Source organism: Aspergillus vadensis, assembly GCF_003184925.1.
Source record: "Aspergillus vadensis CBS 113365 unplaced genomic scaffold BO88scaffold_35, whole genome shotgun sequence".
NCBI lineage: Eukaryota > Fungi > Ascomycota > Eurotiomycetes > Eurotiales > Aspergillaceae > Aspergillus > Aspergillus vadensis.
Window position 1 is genome coordinate 218,028 of NW_020292073.1, and position 23,040 is coordinate 241,067.

The following is a 23,040-nucleotide window of genomic DNA, read 5'->3' on the forward strand; positions in this document are numbered from 1 at the left end:
CATCCTCAAAACCGGCGCTGCTGGCTCATCCTCAAAACAACCGTATTCAAGAGCCTTGCCCTCATGCTCAAAGATAGAAGCCATAGCCCGGAATACTCTGTAGCAGCATAGGTCGGGGAAGAGCGAACATATCCACAGAAAAAAAAGGTTGTCCTCCTTTATGGTATTGTTCAATAATAGAGCGTGATCGTAAGGGCATCCGGAGGCCATTCTTTGCTCGTCACAAATAGAAACCCTTTTGAATTTGTAAATACACGGATCAAGGTGCCCGATCCGCGGCTCCCATTTTTTGTTTTTCTCATTCCCCGGGGAGAATTCGAATCTCTATTACACCGAATCGTAGCCAGCGCAGCACCTGTCCCGGTTTTTCATCCTCCAAGTGAAATCCCAGACTTTCCACACTTAAGCAACGAGCTCAACAACACCACCGGCAGCCTTGATCTTCTCCTCAGCATCCCGGCTGAAGTAGCGAGCGCGGACGACGATGGGGACCTCGGGGAGACGGCCCTTGCCGAGAACCTTGGAGTAGCCGAGGGGAAGGAGGTCGATGACGGGGGCGGTGTCGGTCTTCTGGCCGCTCAGGTAGGCATCACGCTTCTCGGCGGGGACGAGAGACCACAGCTATATTGTAAAGACAATCTATCAGCCATCCACATCCTTGCAAACGTATTCCAATCTCATATGTTCTTGCGCTCCTATTCCATTCCATCTCCTAATCTTCTTCCACATCGTCTGACAACGAATGTCCACCCCTTGCGCCTTCTCCTCTTCCGACTTCTCTTCCCCACATCTCGATTTGGGATCGTAGTGTCGAATTTAAACGTACCTTGTCAAGGTTGATAGTGGGCTTCCAGAACTGCTGCTGGGTCTTGTGGAAGTACCTCATACCGACCTTACCGAAGTAACCGGGGTGGTACTTGTCGAGGTTGGTGCGGTGGTGGTGCTGACCACCGGCCATACCACGACCACCGGGGTGCTTACGGTGCTTGCCAATTCGACCGTAACCGGCCGAAACATGACCGCGGCTAAGGAAGAGGACACAAAAGTCAGTTTTCTTGTTGTTCTGGTAGACGGGGCGGACGGTGGTCGGATGAGGCCTCAAGCCTGTCGCAAATTGACCACGACAAACGAAACGGTCGACCACCGGAGGCGAAAGGGAGAAGTGAAGCGACTCACGCTTTCCTTGTCTTCGAGAAACGGGTAGGCATCTTGTCGACGGTGCTGAGCTCGACAAGACCGGTCTGAGGGTTGGCGATGGGGGGATGCGGTCGTGTATACTGCTGGCTCAGATGTTGAAATCAAGGCTCCGGGGCGGCTAGAGTGTGCGCTAATTCGCTTGCCCTAACTTAGGGCCAACCCTGCGGCTTGCCTTTGGCGGCTGGGCGCAGTACCATCACGTGCCCCAACGCCTGCGCCACTGGATTACATAACCGCTCATAGAACATTCTCTGTTAGATCTACGGAGTACTAACTATAGATCTACTAGATCGGTTCCTCTCGAATAATTTCAATAACTAACCGTCCGCCAAATAAGTCTATAATGTCCTGAACATGTGTGAAATCATATAAGTGGTAATACTTTGAACTAGTCTAATATACTATTCGAGATCAACTCAGGTTGATTTGCTGGCAAAAAACTTCGCCAAACTTTGAACTGTAGCACCAGCAGGTCGTTGGACCGAACTGCCTACCATACTCTGTTTGATCCAAGCCGGTAGCTTCGCTTGGATGCCGGGCTTATCATAACGTCTGTCAATGAGAACAATTGCCGCATAGTCGTTACGGTGCCTGATGGCTCGCCCAATACATTGGTTCACTGCTCGCATGCAGGAGTTTTCATAGAAGTCCCTCCCTGCTGCTTTTGCTGCTGATTGCCGACTTGCCTCAGAGCCTGCAGCTTGCTGGTGTGTTTTCTGCTCAATATACTGTATCTTGGCTTGCCAAACTGCACTCCGTATATTCGGAAAGGGCAGTCCCACAATCAACACAGCCCGTCCGAGTTTGTCGGAGAAATTTATGCCCTCCGACAGTTTGCCGCCCACAACAGACAGGAGAAGCGCACCTCTGCCAGAATCAACAGTTTTCGCGTACGTCTGGAGCAGTTCCTCGGTAGTGACTGTCATCTCCCGGGACTCAGACAGTATAGGCTTCTTTTGCTCAATCAAGCCATACACAGTCTGGCCTTGCTCGCCTAGCATTGGCTTCTTCCAGATGCTCAGGACCCGGCCAAGATAATCGTAGCTGGGGAAGAATGCCACTACGCCGTCGGGGATGACATGGCAGAGCGTAGCTATTGTCCTTCCAAGATCCATGATCTGAACGCCGACGTAACAATGGTCAGCTTCTTTTCAGATCGAGAATGCTGCTAGACGTCGAAAGAGGAATGCTCTCACCATTTTCTCAGAGTCACGGACATCATAGGTAAAGTCAAAGTCTGAGCCTTGAACACCCCGTACAAGTGTGTGAGCGATCAAATTCTCAGGTGGTATGACATGGCCGTAGCTAAACGTGTCTAAGCGACTGGCTGGGACATACGAGAAGAGATGGTTCATGTAGTCTGTCATCTGCCCAAGTTGTGAGATATCAATATACTACCATTGATAGCCGTTGAAACTTACGGGTGACATGGTCCCGCCAGCCAATATGACGGCTCTTGCATCCTCCACAAGCTCCCGAAACTGATTGGTAGGGTCTAAAAGCATGTACTTCAATTGGATATCTCCCTGTTCCTTCAAGTAGAACAATCGCCCTTCGGCAGATGGGTTCATCAAAGACAGAAGAAATCCCTGTATGTGAAACAGTACAGGCACCGTAGGATTTCCAGGCACCTGCTTGTTTGAGGGATCTTTAGTGAACTCAACATAACCATCAACTTTCCTTGCTAATTTGCTTTCTTGTAAATATCGACTCAGTTTATAAGGATTGATCTGATCAACCCCCTTTCCAGACATGAGTTCAGATGCCAGAACCGGGCCCTCCGGTGCCTTTCCACTCTCTAGGAGTGACCGAAGATGAGCAGCGATTGAACTGAGGAGCCGGATAACCTGAGCAACATAGCTCCTGTTTTTCCCCTTCAGGCGAGTTTTGAATTTGCGGGCATAAATAGTCAACTGAGAAAGAGAGGTCTGCAATTGTGAAAGCGTCACCGTTACCGAGTGTATGTTGGATATTGCGTCCATCAAATTATGGGCTTCGTCGATTATTATGACATGCCCCTTGACAGATAGATTGAGAGCCTCTCTCGCTGAGCGTTGCAACAGCAAGGGATATGGTAGTGTCACGATCTGCCACTCATCAGCTACTAGGTAGGTTGAAGGTCGGACTCGAAGGCAACAAACCTCACTATTCTTAACAACAGAGCGGGATGCATAATAAGGGCATATTCCAATCTTCTTACCAAGCTTTCCCAGGTCCTCAATGTCCTTCACTGTTGATAATGCATGGTCCCGGAATTGAAGAATTTGTCTTTCATCTTCTTTGGATGGCAGAAATGGACATTTATGCTGAGGATTCACATTGGGCTGTTGTAGATCTAAACAGCGCTCATTAATCGCTGTTGCATTCTCCAAAGAACTGACACGGGGATTAATGCAGAGGTTCTTCCGAGAACCAAGAGTGACATGTTTCACACGCTCCTCGAGTTCTTCTTCTCCTGTCAAGTCAGTACTCAACAAGTCCTTTGGTATGCTCCATGGCATTTTGACGCGTCTCAGTTCACCAGCAAATTGGCTTAACTGGGAGTGTGTCCGGGAGCAATAGAATATCTTGACTTCGTCATTGCCTTCATCGTCACCCCCTGGCTTGGCGGTCGAGAACTGTCCTTTGAAGCGTTCCAACAATTCTAGTGTACTAGAAGATAGTTCGCTAGTATGGGCCAGTCCACTCCGCTGTTTGCTATGCTCTTCATTCTCGCTGTCGTAGTCATCCAGCGCAAAGTGATCTTCGCTTAGCCCACCAGTTTCAGTTGATGGTGTACTGTATTTCTGCACCGACGAATCTTGAGTCAGCCGATATAACGAGAGAGAAGTATTGCTGAACCTCATACCTGCTTTTTCCGGGGTCCTTCGGGGTTATCTAGCGCGATCCTTTGCTGTTCTTCTTCCTTTCTCGTCCTTTCTAGTCTCTCTTCAAGATCCTTCCTTTTCTCGGTCAACTTCCGGCTCGACTCACGCCTGGCAAAATCCAGCATCCATTCAGGTTCGTCATCATCGCCTAGAGTCCGATTAGTGAAGAAATTCAGCTATCCAGTAACGAGGAGCCTAACATGTGGCAGTGTCAACCGCCGTTTGGAAGGCGGAACGCTTGTGGTCTCTCAGCCACGTCAAGGAACCGCATATTAAACTTAGGGATTTTCCCTGGGAAGTTGTTCAGCCATATTCCATGACCCCACGGCACATTTCGGTGAGTTCTCCAGCTTATGCTACCTAAGCCAGGTGTTCCTGAGCTACTAGATAGTATATGGTGATGATCAAGAACTACCTGCTGTATACGTTCGCCTGGAATCGAACGAGTAAAATGAAATGAGAATATTACTTACAGTTCCTGGGATTCGCTATATTAGCTGCAAAAGGATCTAGCACGAAACTTACACGGCTTACCAGTAGGGGACTCAAAAACAGCAACTTTTCCTTGTTCGAGACAAGAGTAAAGCGCCCGCATCAACTGCAGTTGGATGTCATAAGGCGAATAAGGATGGTGAAAATCGTTACGCTCGAGTTCCATTGGTGGTGGTGCAGCCCGAAGCTGAGCACTGGCCAAAATTAAACGGCAGCCCGAAGTAGATGAGACAAACAAAGTCTATATGCTCAGGTAGTGGAACGCCAAGCACCGATGCTTTTACCACTGTCAGTACTTCATGCCCGTGACGGTAGAATACTTTCAAACTGCGTTCGACCAGTTAAGGAAGACAATCTCAATCACCTGCCAGCTAATGTTTCAAAAAGAAGAGGATCAAATGTTAGCATAGCACCTCACGTCGCTAGGTGTAGACTATAGGCTGATATGCCTACTATGTATATGCAAGTTATATGGAGGGGAAAGCCGCGCCTACTAGTTACTCTCTGATGGTGGTTACACATTACCAACAAAGGTGAAAATTCCAGGCTTGGGTCCACCACAGAGGATGGCTAACAGAGGCCAAGAGATTACTTACCTAAACTCGAAGAAAAGGTCCGACCTCTTATTTCTCGATGACACTTCATGTGCGATGTGCCTGTAGATGCTGTATTTTGCGCTCTCGCTTTGCTCAGCGATTGTTTTCCACACAAGTCATTATTATGGATTGAAGATGACTGGCCCAAGAAGAAGGGTGAGGAAGGGGGAAGTCTTTGCGGGTGTACCTGTCAGGTATGGTAAGATTCCTTCTGGAAGGGGCTTCCATCACTAGTCTAACGGACACCCTGGGCGCTTAGTCCAATACGGAGAGGTAGTGCGATTGTCGCGATAAAAATAGCTGGCCATCCATCAGGCTGAAAAGTATGGTTCCCATGAAAGTACTCAGCATCTCAGTTCTGATTCCTCCTTTCACATCGAATTTAGAATAAATCGTTGCTTACGTTCTGCCCCTAAACTTCTGCTTCTCACTCTCAGGATGATGGTCAGGTACTGTAAATATACATGTACAGTATGTAACTTATCTTATCCATATGTAGTTAACTCCTCCGTAACAGTTACTTACTGTAGTAAGTTACTTAACTAAGTAAATATTTGGGCTAGTGCCTGCTTACCTCACATCAGATAGATAACTAACTAGTTAACTTTTCTAAATAGATATTCAGGAGTTACTATTTTAATTTCCAAAAATCTTCCGGCATCAGTAAAATTAATCTCCCCTACTTAAGCAACTGATGTGGATTACTTGCTCGTAGTAAAACTCGAATGAAAATGAACGAGTAACAATCTTTCGTCTTCTAGTCTCTTCTTCAATTGTTGCCTGCACTAGTTTCTTCTTAAATAATAGTAGGTAATTAACTACTACCCGAACCATGCAGAGGAAGAAATGATGATTAATACGAAGACTACTTCAGTAGTTAACTAGTTATTAGTGGTCCAGTCGTTATGGAGTTTCCCTGTGGAGGAGGAGCCTTACTAGTAAAAAGTACTTAGTAGAACTCCATACTTACTACTAGTGTTACTACTACTGTACTATGCTAATCTACTATCTACGTACTGGGACTGCCTGGTAGGCTGCAAGGAAGTCCGTACTGTTAGTTAGTACTGTGGTGGTTCCTGGTCTTGTCTTTTCTTTTCCTTCTCCCCCTCCAACCCCTCTTCCCAATGACAAACCCCCTCCCCTCTTTCTCCCGTACTCGACAGTAAGATTAATCTTATTCTTTGTATCACCTATACTGCGTATCATGGCCACCTAAATGAGTGCCAGGGAAATAACTAGTCTGTTAGCGTCCACTCCCAGACTCAAATGGATATATCACACACTCTCTTTCCCTGTCTAGTTATCTCTTTTGCCTGCTAGAGAATGCTTAGTTAGATGTGAAGAAGCCCTTACGCGCGCCCTCTCTTCCTTCGTGTTCCGTTATATCTTAGTCCAAATCAGTTCAGTAACAGTAGTTAGTCGTGACTGCGCCCCCCCTTCTTTCCCCCCCCCTCCCCCTTCTCGGAGAACGACTTACTAGTTAGTTAGTCCTCCACCACTACTCGGCAGTCCCCACGCCGGCTCTACTTTTTTTCTCTCGAAAGTCGAGAGAGGTTCCGATGAACCGCTGAGCCCAGCCAAAAGTGCCAAACACGCTATTGACTGGCGCCCAGTCCGAGACGAGTGACAATTTATTTTTCTTTGCCAATTTCAGCAGGGGTAAGGTGGAAACAAAACTAACACGGGTGAAAAAAGCAATACCGTCCAATAAACGGAGAATCTCGCCGAAGATGAATAGGCCACCCCAAGGTCACGGTCAGCCACGGCTGGGTGCTACCTGGTATCCAGGGGGCCAGGATGATTTCTACATGCCGGAGGTCATATCCCCCTCTCCTCAAAGGTGCGAAACCTCCCCTCGGATGACAGCGGTCATAAGGAAAAAAATAAAAAAGAAAAGACATTCTTCAGACAAAAAGGGGAAATCACCACACCTCCCCCCAAATTGAAAACCCTGTCTTTTCCTGGCCTTGTACGGAGTACCTAGGTTGGCGTGTTGCTAATCGATAAATCCTCCTTCCATTAGGGTCATGCCAGAAGTCCCGGAGAACATGCAGGATAATATCGCGCACCTCGAACACGAGGCCCGAAACCCCCACCACAACCAGTATGATCGTTCGCGTTACCCTGAACGAACTACCTCTGCGGTCGCTCAGGGTCAGGCTTCCCCAACCGCCGCCTACGATTCCGCTCGTTTTGAGCAAGCCGCTGTCCACGACACTATGGACGCCCCCAACTTTTCGCCATTCCCAGTCCTGCGCAATCCTCCACCTAACGTCCCCCCGACCGATGAGCAGAGGGAGGTAAACTTGGAGAGGGCCCGCATGGCCGTGCTGTCGTCAAATGATCCTGATATGCAGTTGGCCTGGGCGCAGGATGCGCTCGCCTATGTGGAAGTTGCTATGCAAAATGAGGCTCGTCTGTCGTTGATTCAGCCCCCGCGCCCTCAGACCCCTCCGGCGGAGCGGCAGCTGAAACTCGATGCGATGAATATCGTCAACTTTTTAGCGGAGCAATATCATCCCAAGGCCGAATTCATCAAGGGAATGTGGCTGGAGTTTGGCAAGTTTGGATACCGCGTGGACAAGAAGGAGGCTTTCCGTGCCTATTCGAGAGCTGCGGAGAAAGGCTACGCAAGAGCCGAGTATCGTATCGGCATGCAATTCGAGAGTTCGGGAGAGCCAGAGAAAGCCATCAAGCATTACGAGAAGGGGGTTGCGCTCGCAGACTCGGCTTCATTCTACGTATGACCCCTCCCCATTATCGCGCCCCAGCGAATGCTGATGTTTTGATCAATAGCGCCTGGGAATGATGATCCTTCTGGGACAGCATGGACAACGCCAAGACTATCAAATGGGTCTCAACTATATCAGCCTTGCTGCGCAGTCCTGCGACGAAAATGCGCCTCAGGGAGCTTACGTGCGTCCGCCTACTTATCCTCTTGGTAACCAGAGCTCTAACATGTTGTGTAGGTTTACGGTATGCTTTTGGCACGAGAGCTGCCGCAGGTAAACGTTCCTGAGCAGTTCTTGCCGCTCGATCTGAATGCTGCTCGCGTCAACATCGAGAAGGCTGCTTACCATGGGTTCGCTAAGGCCCAAGTCAAGATGGGTGCGGCCTATGAACTGTGCCAACTTAGCTGTGATTTCAACCCTGCATTGTCCTTGCACTACAACGCGCTGGCTGCACGCCAAGGCGAGCCAGAAGCAGAGATGGCTATCAGCAAATGGTTCCTCTGCGGCCATGAGGGGGTCTTTGAAAAGAATGATGAATTGGCGTTCATGTATGCTCAACGTGCGGCTCAAAGTGGATTCCCCACCGCTGAGTTCGCCTTGGGCTATTTCTACGAAGTCGGTATCTTCGTTCCGGTGGATATCAAAGAAGCCAGGAGCTGGTATGCCAAAGCTGCAGCAAATGGAAACAAAGACGCGACTGGCCGGATCGATAGCATCTCGCGCTCCAAGACCCTATCCAGGAAGGATCATGAACAGGTTGCGATTGCCCGGATCAAGTCGACTCGCTATGGCAATGGCCCGCGAGGGCCCCCCTTGAAGCCGCCTCAGGAGAATCTCGAAATGCCCGATCCCTCCAGAATGACTCTATCAGATAACCCACCCGCCGCGCCCGCTCCTTACCCTGACAGACCGGGATCTCGTGCTCGACCTGTGTATCCGCCAGGATATCCAATGGGTGCGGACCCCCGGCCGAGTTCTGCATTTGGAATCAACCCGAATATTCGGTCGAACGCGCCCAACTACAACCGTGCTGCTTCGTACGGGCCTAGCGCCATGGGATACCGCTCACCAGGCCCCAGTACGCCATCAACGACTAGCCCAACAAGCCCAGCGTCGGCAGCACCTAAACTCGATATTGGCTACTCAGCACCCCTCGAGAATCCTCACCCCGATGCTCGCAGACGTCCTCAGCGACTGGACAACATGCCTCCTCCAGACAGGAGACCTGTGCGGGGCCCTGCGTCTCCCCACTCCCAGGGTGGACCGATGGGCTCTCCTAGGCCGCCTGCCTCGCCTTCCACGGCAGCATATCCCCCACGGACTGAATCCATGCCACCGCCCGGTGCTGCAGCGACGCCCCGGCCCTCATCATCGTCTGCTTCCACACCTAAGCCTCCTCCCTCAACTTCGACTCCCAAGCCTCCCTCCACGGCTTCAAGCACATCTAGCCAAAAACCCGCATCCGCTAAACAGCATGGTAACCTGCCAGGCAAGGGCCCCAAAACATTCGAGGAGATGGGTGTCCCGACTGTCCAGAAAGACAATGATTGCGTATGTAACCTCCTCCCTTAAATATCTCAATTTCAAAGACGCTGTCATCAAGCTAACTACGCGCAGATCGTCATGTGATACCCTTGAAGATCTCTTACTTTTGGTCTTTCTTCATCTGTGCCATATTCAAAAGGACAAAAAAAATTTGGGGAGTGGGGTTTTCTTCTTCTTTTCTCACCCTTGCGTACAGGATCTATTAATGTAGATGATTTGGAGTGTTGGAAAATCGGATGGTCAGTAGACGAGAAGATGCATAGTGTTTTCTTCCCGTGTCTTGGGCCATCTAAGGATTGCATATGTCGTTCACCCTGTTGTTCTGAATCTTCCCTTTTTTTCTTTTTTACTCCAATTTGCTCTTTGATGTGATGTTTTGTTTCGGTATCATGATTTACATGCAACGGCGTAGGACCAAGTATCTTGCAGCAGGACCAGGCCTTTGTCTGTCCTATATCGTTTGGCCCCTTCGATTTCAGCTCGCGTCGTCAGCCTGCCTGAAGGCAACAGATTTTTTTTTTTTTTTTCTTTCTAGATAATTTTAATCCACTACCTTCCATTTCCAGATGAGAACCCTATCCTGTGGCCCACGTGATGATCCAGGCATACAACGGGCCTATCATTCGCTGAATCCCACATCTCATATCTTGATTTATCCTCTCCAATTCCTTCTTCAATCCTGCTCGAAAGAATCCGAGCAACGCAATCCCATGGCCCAGAGAAAGGCGAAAAATGAGAAGCAGCTGGGTGCCGGATGTGAGCAACTCACAATCTCTGGAAATACAGTCGAGCTGGCTTATGCACAGCTAACAAAGTGAACTTGGAAAAGCCGCTGCTCCTGATGGTCCTGCATTAGTGCTTGAGTATCTCCGTGAGCTTAAGCTACCACTTGCTAGTCTGCTTTCTCTGAGGCGTCTTGTAATTGCTGACCGTGCTTGCTTGATAGGAAAACAAAAGTATAGTTCTCTTCCACTCAGTTGAGTAGGCTGGTGGGCGTTGTCATTTAACTAATTTGATGTGTGTTGTCAACGAGACAGTCGTCCTTATTCGGTTGGTTTTCATCATGATTTTAATGATGGTGGTAAAGGAAGGTAGGGAAGAGTCTTTCACGGCTAATAGTACGGCAGGCTACCGAGGTTTCGGTGAATCTGCACAATAAAATTACAAAAGGTAGGCTCTTTTCTATCTTGAAGGCGAGGCCTTTGTGAGACTTTCATGCTAAAGCTGTATATATAATAGCACACGCTGCAAAAGCTCTACGAGAACTACATCAGAACAAACAAATCGAAGGACGGGCTGCTGGTAAGCAGACCACAAGCATATACGGATAAATAAGCAATGGGATGGAAAGATAAACTGATTCGCGATACATCAGGGAAACAGATAGTATATCACGCCCTACAGGAGACGTCCACCGAAGTGACGCCCGAGATCATTGCAGCTTTGGATGAGCAGGCTGAGAAACTGCAGGAGCAAGTAACCAGTCTTGAGGCTGCAGAGAAAAAGACGCGAGCGGAGCTAGCAACTATCTGTGCAAGACCCTTGCTCTCCGAGCTTCGACGGGACGTCGGTCAGTTTGAGCAAGAACATGAGGCAATCCGTGCACGCCTGGTGCAGGCGCGAGGGAGCGACGCAGGGACTGTACCCGTGCAGGTAAAAGTGGATGCTGAAAGAGACTGGAAACATTGGCAGAATCAGGCCAAGGTGCGCGGCCGGGTTTGTCGCGATCTATGGCGGATATGTTCGGAAGTTGTGCCCGACAACATGAGCCGAGAAGAACTATGGGTAAGACGGATGAACACCACTGGCCTGCATTGATATCGAGACACGCTAACGATGTCGAGATGAAGGAGAATCTGGGATTGGAGGGGCCATTTCTCAAGTGATGATGAAACTGAGAGGCAGAGGTCTGCCTGTTCGACCTAGTCACAAGCAAACACTGGTCCACAATCCTGAATCTTCCTATGGCTAATTGATACTATACACTGTATGAGCCGTGATTTATCTAATGGGAATACGATCGCTCAATCGGGAATTTACAAGGATTACGGAGTACACAGTACATGGTACATGGTACGGAAAAGATGCAGATGTTGTGCCACCAGCTACAACGTGAGAGTGTGGGGACGATCCGATAGCGAGCAAGTAGATAGATATCTGGCTGATCGGCAGCCGCTCCGCCCTGCGCGGGATCAGGAGGGTGTGATTTGACGAGCAGAAGCCGAGGAGAGCTAAGCAGCCTAGGCCGGAGAGCTGCTTTGAGGCAAAAAGCTAGGGCCGCAAGATGGGGGTAGGGGGACGATCAGATGAACAATCCGACAGGTGTCATCCGAACGAATAATTGGATGATCTTCATGATTCAACAAGGCACAGTGAAGCATGGGGCTGTCAACTGAGGGGAGGAAGGAAGCATGCGACACAGTCAGGAGCTGTTGCAGACTCGATCTGACGCCACCAGAGAGGCTTTTGACGCCGGTTTGCCTTTCTGCATCGGGAGACCGTCATGCGCCCCCGGGCCCTGCGGTTGTTGGCACAAAGAGACAAGGCGTGATGATGTGATGTTGGGTGATGGACGTAAATCTTTCAATGTAGTAGCCAGCGTGAGTGTCCAGCAATTGGGTTTTCCGAATTGTACTGTATGGACTATAGAGATGTGTGGAGATCGTACTAGAGAAGGGGGAGGAGGAGAGGAGGGGTGTTTGGTGGAAAGGTAGAAGATAAAGAGAGAGGGGGGGGGGGAGGGAAAGAAAGAGAAAGGGAAAATTAGTGGGGAGAGGGCAATAAAATGATCAGAAATTCAAGATTGAGAGTATAATTGAAACTAAATAGTTGCAAGTTTCTTAATCACCGTCCATCCATGATTTTTCTCTCCCTCCCTCTTAAGAGTAGAAGTCTGCCCGCTCTCTTTCTCCTGAAGCTATTGTTCACTCACTCGAAAAGTCAACACTTCATTTGTTTCAGAGGAGAGGAAGAACAAAAATTCCGATAGGACTAAATTGATTGCGAGATTCTGCCTGACATAAAAAAGAAATATCTCAAAGTTTTGGAGGCAATCGGGCAACTACTACGTACGTACGTACTAAAAGAGGTGTAAGCATTCCCAACCGGTCGGGAGATGGAGACGGAGACTTGAGAGACTTGAGAACTAATTGTTCACAATCTGGAGAAGTGAAATAGAAAAAAAACCTTCAAGTGAACTATAACGATTTAATTAATTCACTTTGCGACTACACCGCCAAAGCAGCGTGGTTTCTCTCTCTACTTTTCGGTGATCTTCTCCTCCTCATCCATCATCCATCATCCCCACCAGCAAAAACCAAGCCGTGGAAATCTCGCCCCCCCTCCTCCTCCTTCCCTCCCCGTTCCACCGATAAACCCCTCCGGATTTTTGTGCTCGTCGCCGCCCGCCGTCTTCTGCCGCCCGCCGAACCCAACGCCGCTAATTAATCTTGTTCGTTTGCTAACTACTACTGCTACTACTACCGGCCTTCTGCTGCTGCTGCTGCTGCTGCTCTATCTGGCGATGCAGCTGTCGGCTTCTCGCAATCCTCCACCCCCGCAACCCCTTCCTTCTTCTTCATCTTCTTCCTCCTCGTCCTCTCACGCTGCTCGTCCTCAACCCCGTGTATCGGGTGAGATGAAAAGCCGCGCTCCTCTCCCGGTCCCCTCCGGCCCACAGGCTCTCCAGAACGGCCATTCCCGCAACGTCTCGGGCTTCGACATGGCTGCCCGCAGCCCTCCTAATCAGAGCAGTATGTTGTCTCCTATCTTTCTTGTTCTCTGCCCCCCCCCACCGCCGCTTCGCACTGGCACGCGAGACTTGTCGATTCCTCTGCACTCCAGACGGTCTCTCTCTCGCTCGTCCCATGGCTACTCATTCCACTTACCACGAGAGTTGAATGTATGCTGACTTGAAGGCAACTGTCGCGCAGACACCAAGCATGTGCCTTGCAAGTTCTTCCGTCAAGGAGCTTGCCAGGCCGGGCCGGCATGTCCCTTCCTCCATTCTACCGATGCCGCGATCGATTATGCGCCCTGCAAGTACTTCACAAAGGTAGGGAATTGGTGATATCATGACCGTTGGCTCCTTGCACCGAGCATGCTCAGTCGACCCCTGATGGGACTACATGGGGCTGACTGCATTTGGGGACAATTATAGGGAAACTGTAAATTTGGAGCAAAGTGTGCACTGGCGCATATCCTACCCGATGGTCGCCGAGTCAATCGTCCCAGTCCGGGAATGGCAATGGGAGGAAGCCATCTGAATCTGGGCGGGCGTGTCAACCCACAGGCCTACGTCAACCAGGACTCCGCGCTGACGAACTCGGTCCTTTCCCAACAACGATTGAATGGCCATGATCCCCGGTATAGCTCTCAGATGCCACCCCAGGATGAATATACTCCGTTGCATGCGCAACAGCAACAGCAGCAGCAGCCCCCTTATGATGCCATCCCTACCATTGATACTGGATTGGTTTCGGATGCTGGCTCAAAGTACGGCTCACCGGTTGACGATCTGCGCTTCCCTATGTCGCCAAGCCATCATCATCATTTGACTGCACTTGATGCCCCACTTCCTGCATCTTTTGATAGCCAGGGGATCTCGCACGCCGCTCGTTATGGCCCGGTTGCGGCCTCTGTGCCCTCCAAATTCGGACTGGAGTTGTCTCCGCCAGCGCAGCGAATGGGCGCTGCGCCGTCTGATACACTCCGGAATCTTCGGGATACAGCTTACGGCCCTAATGACTTGAGAAAGCCATCTTCCTCTTTCATCGGTTCATCGCCGCCTGATCTTCTTAATGACAGTATCGGACCACGGTTCCTACACTCCCAGCGGCCTATAAAATCACGAGTGTTCTCTGCTAGCGTTCCTCGGCCCACTGCGTTGGATGACTGGGATGAAAGCAATTTCCCAATGGAGGAAGATTACTTGCCGATGAATTTGCATGACGACGTTTTGACACCGCAGGAGCGACTCCGGCGTTTGTCGCGCACTGACCATGATCTTAGTGGGCTGGGCATGAGTGGTACAAGCTTCTCAAAAGTTGGATCGCCTCTTGCCTCCAGCCCATCTCGATTCGGCGCTCTGTTTGCCAAACAGCGGCAAAGAAAGGAGGAAGATATCCACGGCACCTCTCTTACTCACATCGGATCTCCCCTTCGCGAATCTTCTCTCCACCTGGGAACCAGCCCCAGCTTAGGCCCAATTGGTAGCCGGAGTCCATCTCATCAGTCATCGATGTCTATGATCTCGCAGCAGTTAAGCAGCGTCTCTCTGCACCCTGGCTCGGCTCGTCATTCATCATCTGTGGGTGCCAGCAGCCGCCTTGACCGGACTGTTTCATCTCCAGTTAGCACTAGCAAGATTGATGAGGAACAGGGCGACTTGGTCTTCTCCATGGAAGAAGAGGAGAATAACAAGCGAAACAGCGCTTCCTGGAGTCCACACAAGGCTGACTCTAATGACGATGACGTTTCAACACCGACGAGTAACTCTGGGTTCCAGCCATAAATCTAGCTGAAGTCTGGACCCAATACTCTGCCATTGCTACTGCATGTATACAATATACGAGGGGAAAACAAAAAGCATATGATAACAAAAAGGGCAAAGGGAAAACAAAAAAAAGCACCACAGGTTGGTACCAGTCCATGATAATGTCCATAAGTCATCGTCATCACCAAAAAGGATATACCGAGTGCTCTAGGCTTCGGCGCTATTGGAGGGCATTTTGCATAAAACAGTTCAGCGATCTCCAGGAGTTATACAACAGCCCTCTTTTCTCTTTCTTATCTAATCTTGTGTCTTTTTGCATATTGCAGGCTTTTAGACCGATTTGGGGAACTTGTTTTGGACACGCAATCTTGGTAGATCATGTTGCGAAAGACCACTTTTTTCCATGACCAGAACATAGCCTATGTCTCCACCTCGTAGACGATTCTACCCTGACACTGTGCTGTTGCATTTCGACAAATACAGATGAATTACTAGGAGGGAAAAGAAGTAGGTTGTGAGACATATATACTAAGTCATAACGGAGTGACCTTCCTAAAAGAAAACATCGACTGCATTTAACATACTACTATACATAAGAGCATGGGCCTGACGAACGAAATTCTTCTTTGTTTGAGTTTAGTTGGGTAACAAGAGGCTATCGATGATGAAGACGACGACATCGCCATCCGTCCAAGTCAAGTTCCGTGGTTGTACCCTCATCCTACCTAGCTCGTGGCAATCCAGTGGGCAGTCTTTGTCTCACCGAACATTCGAGGGAGTTGAGCCGTAGTCGATTCGAGACAGTTCCTTCGCAGCAAATCAAGCTTTCGGTCCAATGTCGCTCAGATACATGGCGTTTCCTTTAAGGTTGATGTAGCTTGGCGGCTGCGAGTCTGCCAATATCCGCGCAGTTTCCTGCTGGGACATGTGCTCGGCAAGAAGCCTTTGTTCATGAGCTTTGGCATCTGCCTGTCGGATACTTTCCGCCTGGTCCTGATACAGGATTTCGTAGAGCTGACCGGTGCCCTGCGTGATCTGGGACGTCAAATTCTCCACGGCCCTAGTTGTCAAAGCGTCCACCCGAGCGGCCAGAGTTGTCTCAATGTCAGCTCGCTGTCGCTTAGCATCCGCTTCACGCTCGGCCTGTTCATCCATCTCTTTGCGCTTCTTGGCCTCCACCAAACTTCTCCGCTCCTCTTTGGCAGCCAAATATTTGAGTGAATGGCCTAGCTTTTGCTGAACGGATGGGACTACATCAAGCGGTGGACTGGAGAAGAATAGCACGCGACCCTGGTCATCACAGTGGAACTGTTCACGTATGTCGGCCGGGATGGCAGCATTCGCGGAATCGCTCAAATGGAAGACTTCGATCGGACGAGGAGCGTTGGGATTGTACATTCCCATGGGAGGAACCGGCAATCGGCCGCCAGAATATGCGTTATATGGTGTTTGTTGAGCGGCCGCGTATGGGTGAGACATAGCCGACGTTTGGTACGTAGCCGGGTGAGGTGTTTGAGGGACGAATGCGCTAGCACGCTTCTGCAAGGCAGGCTGATAAGCCTGGGTTGGGGGAATCTGGGGTTGATGGAAATTTACCGGAGGAGCTGGTGCCGGTGAGCTCTGGGCCGGAGGAATAGGTGCAGCTGGGGATCGGACCGCCGCCACAGCTCCAGCCGTCACGCCGGTGCTTTGATTGTCTATACTGGGCCGTCCAGACGACTGAGGGAGCGATGGCTGTCGAGGTGGAGCTGGGGGCAAGGTTGGTGGTGGCAGGGACGGAGGTGGTGACGGGGTCGGTTCTGGGGGAGGAGATTCCTGGTAAAGCGTAGGTGCTGTCAGTGGTGCCAATCACCAGCAGTGAAGAGGAGGGAAGGGGCTTGGGAAAGCTTACGTTCTCATCTCGAGGGCGGCGATGAACTGCACCGACGACAGGAGGTGCATTCTCGGCCCCCCAAGTCGGCTTGGGCAGGTCATCGGTCTCCTTCGCATCGCTCTTCAGCAAATGCTTGATTGGGCTGGGGATCTTCTTGATCCTTCGGGGAGCATCAAACAGATCCATCTCGTAGTCCTTTTCCCTGACTTCATCAGGAAGACAACTCGCCCACGTTTTAATCTTGTTCAATTTATGCTTCTCTTCATTGTACCGAGCCTCGCAGACGTAGACATCTTTGTCGGGCGGAAGACCTCGGGGTCGACCACGATTATAACGAGTGAAGAACATCACGAAGCAACGATCCACAATCTCTTCCACCCGGTGATCACGATACTGACCAGTCTTGACCACTTCATTGGGGTAGAAATGCTTCTCGAAGTGATGGACAGTTTGCTCCGGGCGATAGTACCAACAAGCGTTGATCCATTTCTCACCCTCAGAATCCTGCCATGTGCGGTAAATCTGGGCGACAATGGGTTTCGTCACGTCATTCGGGTTCTGAATATGTACCCAGTCGCCAACCTTCCACAGCTCGCTCTTGTGCAGGATGCCATCCGGGAGGGGCAAGCGTCCATCCTCCATCAAGTACTCACTGTCCGGCTTCTTCTTCTCGTGCTCCGCCAGTTTGCGTGCTTCCAATTGCAAGTCAACCGCATCCTTATAGATTTGACTCTCTGGCTGGTTGTAGGCCTTTGCGTTGTTAAACATGAGGTCCATGTCTCTCATGAAATGGTCCACGGAATTGTACTTCTTCCGCTTCGACTTCCGCTTGATAATGTCGATAGCAATGGGTTCTCTGATTTCCATGTAATAGTCCGGGTAGGTGGCCTTGTCGGGCAATCGCTCGAAATGTCGCACCTTGAGTTGGCTACCAGGGCCTTTCAGCTTCCGAATTCCCTTTAAGACAGCTTTGATTCTAGCCTCCATCGGGGTATCAACACGCGGTGGTCGCCCACGTTTCTTCCTCAGCTCGGGATCGTTCGACTTTTGACCGTCATCTTTGCCACCGTCCCGTTTAACACCCGGACGAGGGCCCTTTTTCTTCTTCCGTCGGCTCTCATCATCCGAATCTTCCTCATCCTCTTCGTCTTCCTCATCCTCGTCTTCCTCTTCCTCTTCCTCGGGAAGGGGATCGGCCTCGGGGATTTCCCCTAGATCGGGAAGTTCAGCCTCTTCCGCAGTGATGATCCCTTGATCAACCAGTTTTCGAAACTCTGCAATGAAGACATCCTTTTGTTGTCAAAGTTGCAGTCAGCGAAACTGAACATGAACGCATCGATAGCCGAAGGTAGAGCCCGAGTTTCTACAGACCTTTATCACGAGCGCATCTTCGTACGCCTGGGATTTGGGGCGGTTGTAGGTTTGCGCATTGTGAGGGATCTAGCGAACAGGATTGACGTAAGCTAACCATGAACCCCGGTTGGCGAAAGAGCCAAAGAGATGCAACATACTAGGGCACAGTCGCGCACGAACTCCGAGAAGCTCTTATACTCGCGCTTGTTGATCTTTTGTTTGAGAATGCTTAGAGCCATAGGCTCCTTGATGATATCGTAATAATCGGGAACATTGCGTTTGTTGACGCTTCGCTGGAACAATCTTGATGGATCATGGCCACTGCAACCCGTGGGGAAGAAGGGGATTGTCAGTCTGAACTGAGGGACTCGATCCAGCCTCGGACAGGATGCGACCCAGCGCGGCGAGTCTCCTCCGGGGTCCAAGCCGCAGGACAAGGGGATTGGAGAACTTACTCCTCTTCTCTGAATTCATAGATAGCCAAAACCACATTCATCATTGACCTCCATTGATCATCTGTGATCCCATCGGTGGGAGCCTGACTGTCGGTCTGGCCATCGTTCTCGATCGACTTGACCGGTTCCTCAGGAGCAGGTTGAGGTTGCGCTTGCGACGGCTCCGGTTCCATACTGTAGACGGCCGCGGCCACGCAAGAAACGGCACGCAGATCAGGGCCCAAACCCACTCGTCAGTCTTGATTTCAAAGTATCCTGTCAGTCGAGCACATCGACAGCGGGAGCTGATCTGGGGTGCGAACAGGAGTACAATGAGCGCAAAAGCGCACAAGGACGAGATTCGCGCAGCAACTATGCTGACTCATCAGGTAGCTTCAAGAGTCTGTGACGATACACGTAATATTACATACTATCAGGAGCGTCCGTGTTTTATTACATATACATACAATATACATACTTTCATACCTTACTTCCAGGCTGCACCGCCACTTGCCCGCCTCCGCCGCGGTCAGGCATTACTATCGCTCCTCCTGCGGCGGAGATAAACCCTCCCCCGATTGTTCAGGTGCCGGGTTCGATTGCTGGTCAATTGTCTTCCCCCAGCCCTTTATCAATCACCCCGACTGCGGCAACTGTTCTTGAAGCAGATTACTGGACTCTGAATACCTTCAGTACACCCTCCAGAATCTATATTTATATACACCTTTCCAATCTACCAGCCCGTTAGCGTTCGCGATACTACGTCACAAGGGAGAATGAGGATCCGGATTCGCGGTCCTGCGGGACAGTCCACCGTCACGCTGGATGCAGATGCAACTGTCGACGACCTCCGGCACCAAATCACGGAGAAAACGGGGCTGACGGTGTACGATGTAAAATATGGATATCCAAATATCAAGCCCTTGGTGCTAGGCGCGCTTCCTTCGAACCAGAAACTAGCAGATCTTGACATTACCCTCAACGGGGAACAACTTATCGTCACACAGCAAGAGAACTCGGCTCAGGCCCCGCTAAAGAACGAACCTCAAGCGGCAGATTCGCCGCTGAAAGCGCCAGCTGTAGGCAGCACCCAGAAGAAGGGTTCTCCTGATGATCCGCCGGAGGTCCCCTCGCCTGACCATAGCGGAACCTTCGTTCTCCGAATCATGCCCGATGACAACTCTTGTCTCTTTCGTGCAGTGAGTAGTGCGACTATGGGAGGAGTAGATGCCATGACCGAATTACGATCTGTTGTTGCGCAAACAATCCAAGCGCACCCAGACCTTTATACTGAGGCAGTATTGGAAAAGAAGCCGGACGAATACTGCCGCTGGATTCAGAATGAGGACTCTTGGGGTGGTGGAATTGAGCTCAGCATTCTGAGCAAGCATTTCGACATTGAAATATGCTCCATAGATGTACAGACCCTTCGCATCGATCGCTTTAACGAAGGCGCCCCGATGCGGTGTATCGTGGTCTATTCGGGAATCCACTACGATACAATCGCTTTGTCGCCTTCTAGTCCGCCCTATACCCACTCAGATGTGCCTCCTGACTTTGATACAAAAGTCTTCGACGCTGCAGATCCATTGGTACTTGAGAAGTCGCAGGAACTTTGCCAGGTTCTGCAAACCAGGCATTACTACACTGACACAGCTGGATTTCGTCTTCGTTGCAATACGTGCGGAGGGACATTCGTCGGAGAGAGAGGTGCCACACAACATGCCGAACAAACAGGGCATGTTGATTTCGGCGAGGCTGGCTGAACAGAACCTGTGCTAGCTGGCTGAGCATCCATCTTCCAAGATATATACGACATTATAAATACCATAATGTGGCTGTTGGTGAAAGCCGCAATTCCTAAATTACTAGACTTAGAGGTCGGGTATTCCCCTACTTTCAGTGCAGCGAAATGATTAGTTCTTCAGTCTACATGTCTTTCCTGGCTCCCTCAACCCAAGGAACCATATTTTGAAAATGTCCGTTGAATAATGAAGCGATCGCAAATAGTAGGTCAGAGGTTGTATTATTATCATCAAACCAGGAGTCATTATCATACATTGGCCCGGGAGCTCTATATCATTGCTACTTCGTCCGCTTCTCCATCATCCTTATCCTCATCTTCTTCCCCAGTGTCTGCGCTATCGTCGGGGTCCCCTCCCCACTCCACATCATGGTCTATAGGGTCAGTGAAAAACTCATGTTGTAGGGCTTCCTTGGCACTGAGGCGCTTGTAGGGATCCAGCTCCATGAGGCCAGCCAGTAATCGAGTGGCCTGTTTCTCGCTTTCAGTTAGCTCTTCGACACAGCTGGCCCATTTCACAAGTTTCTCCCAGCTATACCCCTTTTCACCGATGGTAGGGATATTTGTTTCGAATATCTGCCCATGCATGGCTGCAGCCGCTTTCATGCGTCGAGTGCCGAAGATACTCGCCATCTCAATCATGGCGTCAACATCATCAGCCGAGTTAAAAAAAGGAAAGCGGCGTCCAAGTAGGGTCAAGAGAATGACGCCGGCGGACCACATATCTATTTTGGTTGTCTGAGAAGTGCACTTGAAGAGGACTTCAGGCGCACGAAACCCACGCGTTCCTGCTCGATTAGCGCGCCTTGATGGTCGTGAGTCGTTCTTAGGATAGCCAGCTGATAATGTCGTCGGTGAACAATGAGTGTTGTGATAACTGTGGTTATATCTACTACGGCGTATGTAAGCTGCATTTGCGCACAGGCAGGTACCTGTGTACTCAGAACCCTCACGCTATGACCGCAAGTCAGTATGTTGTCGTCTCGTATGACCAGTGGATCTACTCACTTCTGCAAGCCCGAAATCGACTAACACGCCTTCTCGAAGATCAGGATTATAGAGGAAATTACTGCCAAGGCTATGAGTTAGCATCCGGCAAGTATCGAAGACATGGTGGAATAGCGCGCAGTCCTTACGTTGGCTTGATATCGCGATGGAGAATGTTATGTTTATGGACGGAGTGCAGTGCAGTGAATAGTGACCGGAAATAATGTCGCATATCAGCAACCAGGAATGTGCGATACTGAATGCGAAAGTCGGTGTGTGGGAAGAAGGGTAGAACGGCCACAACTTGATCCTGGTAGCGGAAAGCCGTGATTAACGGGCATACTGATCGGCAACCCCGAAGATCATGTAGCAGCTCAAGTTCATTTTGAATGCGATGGGGACTACTAGTCACATAGATCTTTTTCAATGCAACGAACCGTGGCTTCCTTCGTTTGACGGAAATCGAGCGGCCGTTATCACCTTCCACCCGGCGTCTTTTAGGCGGTTGATCCGTCCAACTGTCCGTATGGTTGCCTTGGAAAGTGTCCCAGTCGTTTTCATAGTGGTCGTACAAGAGGTCCTCTGCTTTGTACACGGTGGAAAAGGTACCTGTAAACCCATGGCCAGCCGGTCAGTCCGTCGGTGCAAGTAGAAGCAGCTACTATGTGGGAGGACACAGCCAAGGGCAAGTTAATTAGGCTGCACTATACCTTCTCCGATTCTATTCAACAGTCGAAATCTATCAGATATGCCGGGGAATGTGTCCTCGAGTTTTCTCATGTCTTCTTTCACTGATTCATCAATATCTTCTTTGTCTTGAGCGTCACCCTCCTCGTACTCCACCTCTTCTCGGATTTGCTCTATCGATCCATCACTATCTGTGGCTGCACTGTCCTCTCTGACATATTTGGGGCCTTGGGTCGCAGCGACAGGTTGCTGTATGCCGAAGGTATCCGTAGGAGCTGCATGAAGAGCGGACATCGCAATGAGGACCGCTTGGGAGGGCCGTTACAGACTAGCAGGGAAGATCACTGAGGGATAGCTTGAGAGCAGAACCTGGCAGCAACACGACAAAATAGGCGCAATAAGACTGAAAATGATATAGTCGTGCTTCAGTAAGGAAAGGAAGGCGTGAGGTTATGGAAATATGCGAATAAGTGCAGGGTGGTATTGCTAGATCAAGTCGCGCACACGCACATACACGTGTGGATAGGTATGAGGAGAAGCCCCAGTCCTGTTGTAGCGTTGTGGTGAGGGTAGTCGGTCGTCGCTCCCACTGTTTTCCAGCAACAATCCAAAGATGCTCCAAACAGCATGCAAACCCGCCGCACCAGGAACAAGACTTGTTTGTTTACTCGTTTGTAGTTACATGAAACATATAAGCGTAATTTTAATATTACAAGTATTGACAAGAAACAACCACACAGCGGAAGGGTCTGAAGCAAATCTATCACATTACATGTTGCTGTTTTACTATTAGCCGTTTGCAGTATATGTTGGTTGTAATGCTGTAATTTGTATGTCTCAAGACCTGCTACAATACGGGATAGCGGCGTGAGAGTGTAATTATTGAGGGTTGAAGCGTGTGACATAATTTACTGGTACGCAACCCTCAGCCCCCGCCGCCTCACAACCACCTACCGAAAGGGAAAGATACAAACAAATG

At 50.1% G+C, this 23,040-nt stretch overlaps 7 protein-coding genes across 7 annotated transcripts; 4 read left to right on the forward strand and 3 right to left on the reverse strand.

Annotated features, from left to right (window-relative positions):
* Window positions 1–402: 402 nt before the first annotated feature.
* chl1 (DNA helicase) lies at window positions 403–4,722 on the reverse strand (the record flags this gene model as incomplete). Its single annotated transcript, XM_025711053.1, has 9 exons — window positions 403–621; window positions 827–1,025; window positions 1,177–1,277; window positions 1,692–2,315; window positions 2,394–2,564; window positions 2,619–3,284; window positions 3,339–3,983; window positions 4,046–4,212; window positions 4,599–4,722. The coding sequence occupies 9 exons, from the start codon at window positions 4,720–4,722 to the stop codon at window positions 403–405; spliced, it is 2,916 nt and encodes a 971-aa protein (XP_025557700.1).
* Window positions 4,723–7,179: 2,457 nt separating this feature from the next.
* On the forward strand, window positions 7,180–9,513 carry BO88DRAFT_458588 (putative chitin synthase activator (Chs3); the record flags this gene model as incomplete). The annotated part of the gene is made up of 4 exons (XM_025711054.1): window positions 7,180–7,893; window positions 7,949–8,068; window positions 8,122–9,435; window positions 9,502–9,513. The coding sequence occupies 4 exons, from the start codon at window positions 7,180–7,182 to the stop codon at window positions 9,511–9,513; spliced, it is 2,160 nt and encodes a 719-aa protein (XP_025557701.1).
* Window positions 9,514–10,139: 626 nt separating this feature from the next.
* BO88DRAFT_475518 (putative TBP interacting domain protein) lies at window positions 10,140–11,572 on the forward strand (the record flags this gene model as incomplete). Its single annotated transcript, XM_025711877.1, has 6 exons — window positions 10,140–10,185; window positions 10,245–10,273; window positions 10,557–10,599; window positions 10,669–10,731; window positions 10,805–11,214; window positions 11,280–11,572. The coding sequence occupies 6 exons, from the start codon at window positions 10,140–10,142 to the stop codon at window positions 11,313–11,315; spliced, it is 627 nt and encodes a 208-aa protein (XP_025557702.1). The 3' UTR covers window positions 11,316–11,572.
* A 1,494-nt stretch (window positions 11,573–13,066) lies between these two features.
* On the forward strand, window positions 13,067–14,941 carry BO88DRAFT_352149 (putative spindle poison sensitivity protein Scp3; the record flags this gene model as incomplete). The annotated part of the gene is made up of 3 exons (XM_025703578.1): window positions 13,067–13,181; window positions 13,347–13,483; window positions 13,589–14,941. The coding sequence occupies 3 exons, from the start codon at window positions 13,067–13,069 to the stop codon at window positions 14,939–14,941; spliced, it is 1,605 nt and encodes a 534-aa protein (XP_025557703.1).
* An 801-nt stretch (window positions 14,942–15,742) lies between these two features.
* BO88DRAFT_352237 (putative RSC complex subunit (RSC1)) lies at window positions 15,743–18,777 on the reverse strand (the record flags this gene model as incomplete). Its single annotated transcript, XM_025703580.1, has 5 exons — window positions 15,743–16,738; window positions 16,815–18,086; window positions 18,168–18,236; window positions 18,308–18,503; window positions 18,605–18,777. 5 exons carry the CDS (start codon window positions 18,775–18,777, stop codon window positions 15,743–15,745), a joined length of 2,706 nt encoding a protein of 901 aa, XP_025557704.1.
* A 326-nt stretch (window positions 18,778–19,103) lies between these two features.
* Window positions 19,104–20,677, forward strand: BO88DRAFT_408901 (ubiquitin-specific protease OTU1). The gene has a single exon (XM_025707827.1). It carries the CDS (start codon window positions 19,360–19,362, stop codon window positions 20,347–20,349), a length of 990 nt encoding a protein of 329 aa, XP_025557705.1. The 5' UTR covers window positions 19,104–19,359; the 3' UTR covers window positions 20,350–20,677.
* On the reverse strand, window positions 20,658–22,355 carry BO88DRAFT_352217 (serine/threonine protein kinase CDC7; the record flags this gene model as incomplete). The annotated part of the gene is made up of 4 exons (XM_025703579.1): window positions 20,658–21,341; window positions 21,396–21,456; window positions 21,524–21,983; window positions 22,085–22,355. 4 exons carry the CDS (start codon window positions 22,353–22,355, stop codon window positions 20,658–20,660), a joined length of 1,476 nt encoding a protein of 491 aa, XP_025557706.1.
* Window positions 22,356–23,040: the final 685 nt, after the last annotated feature.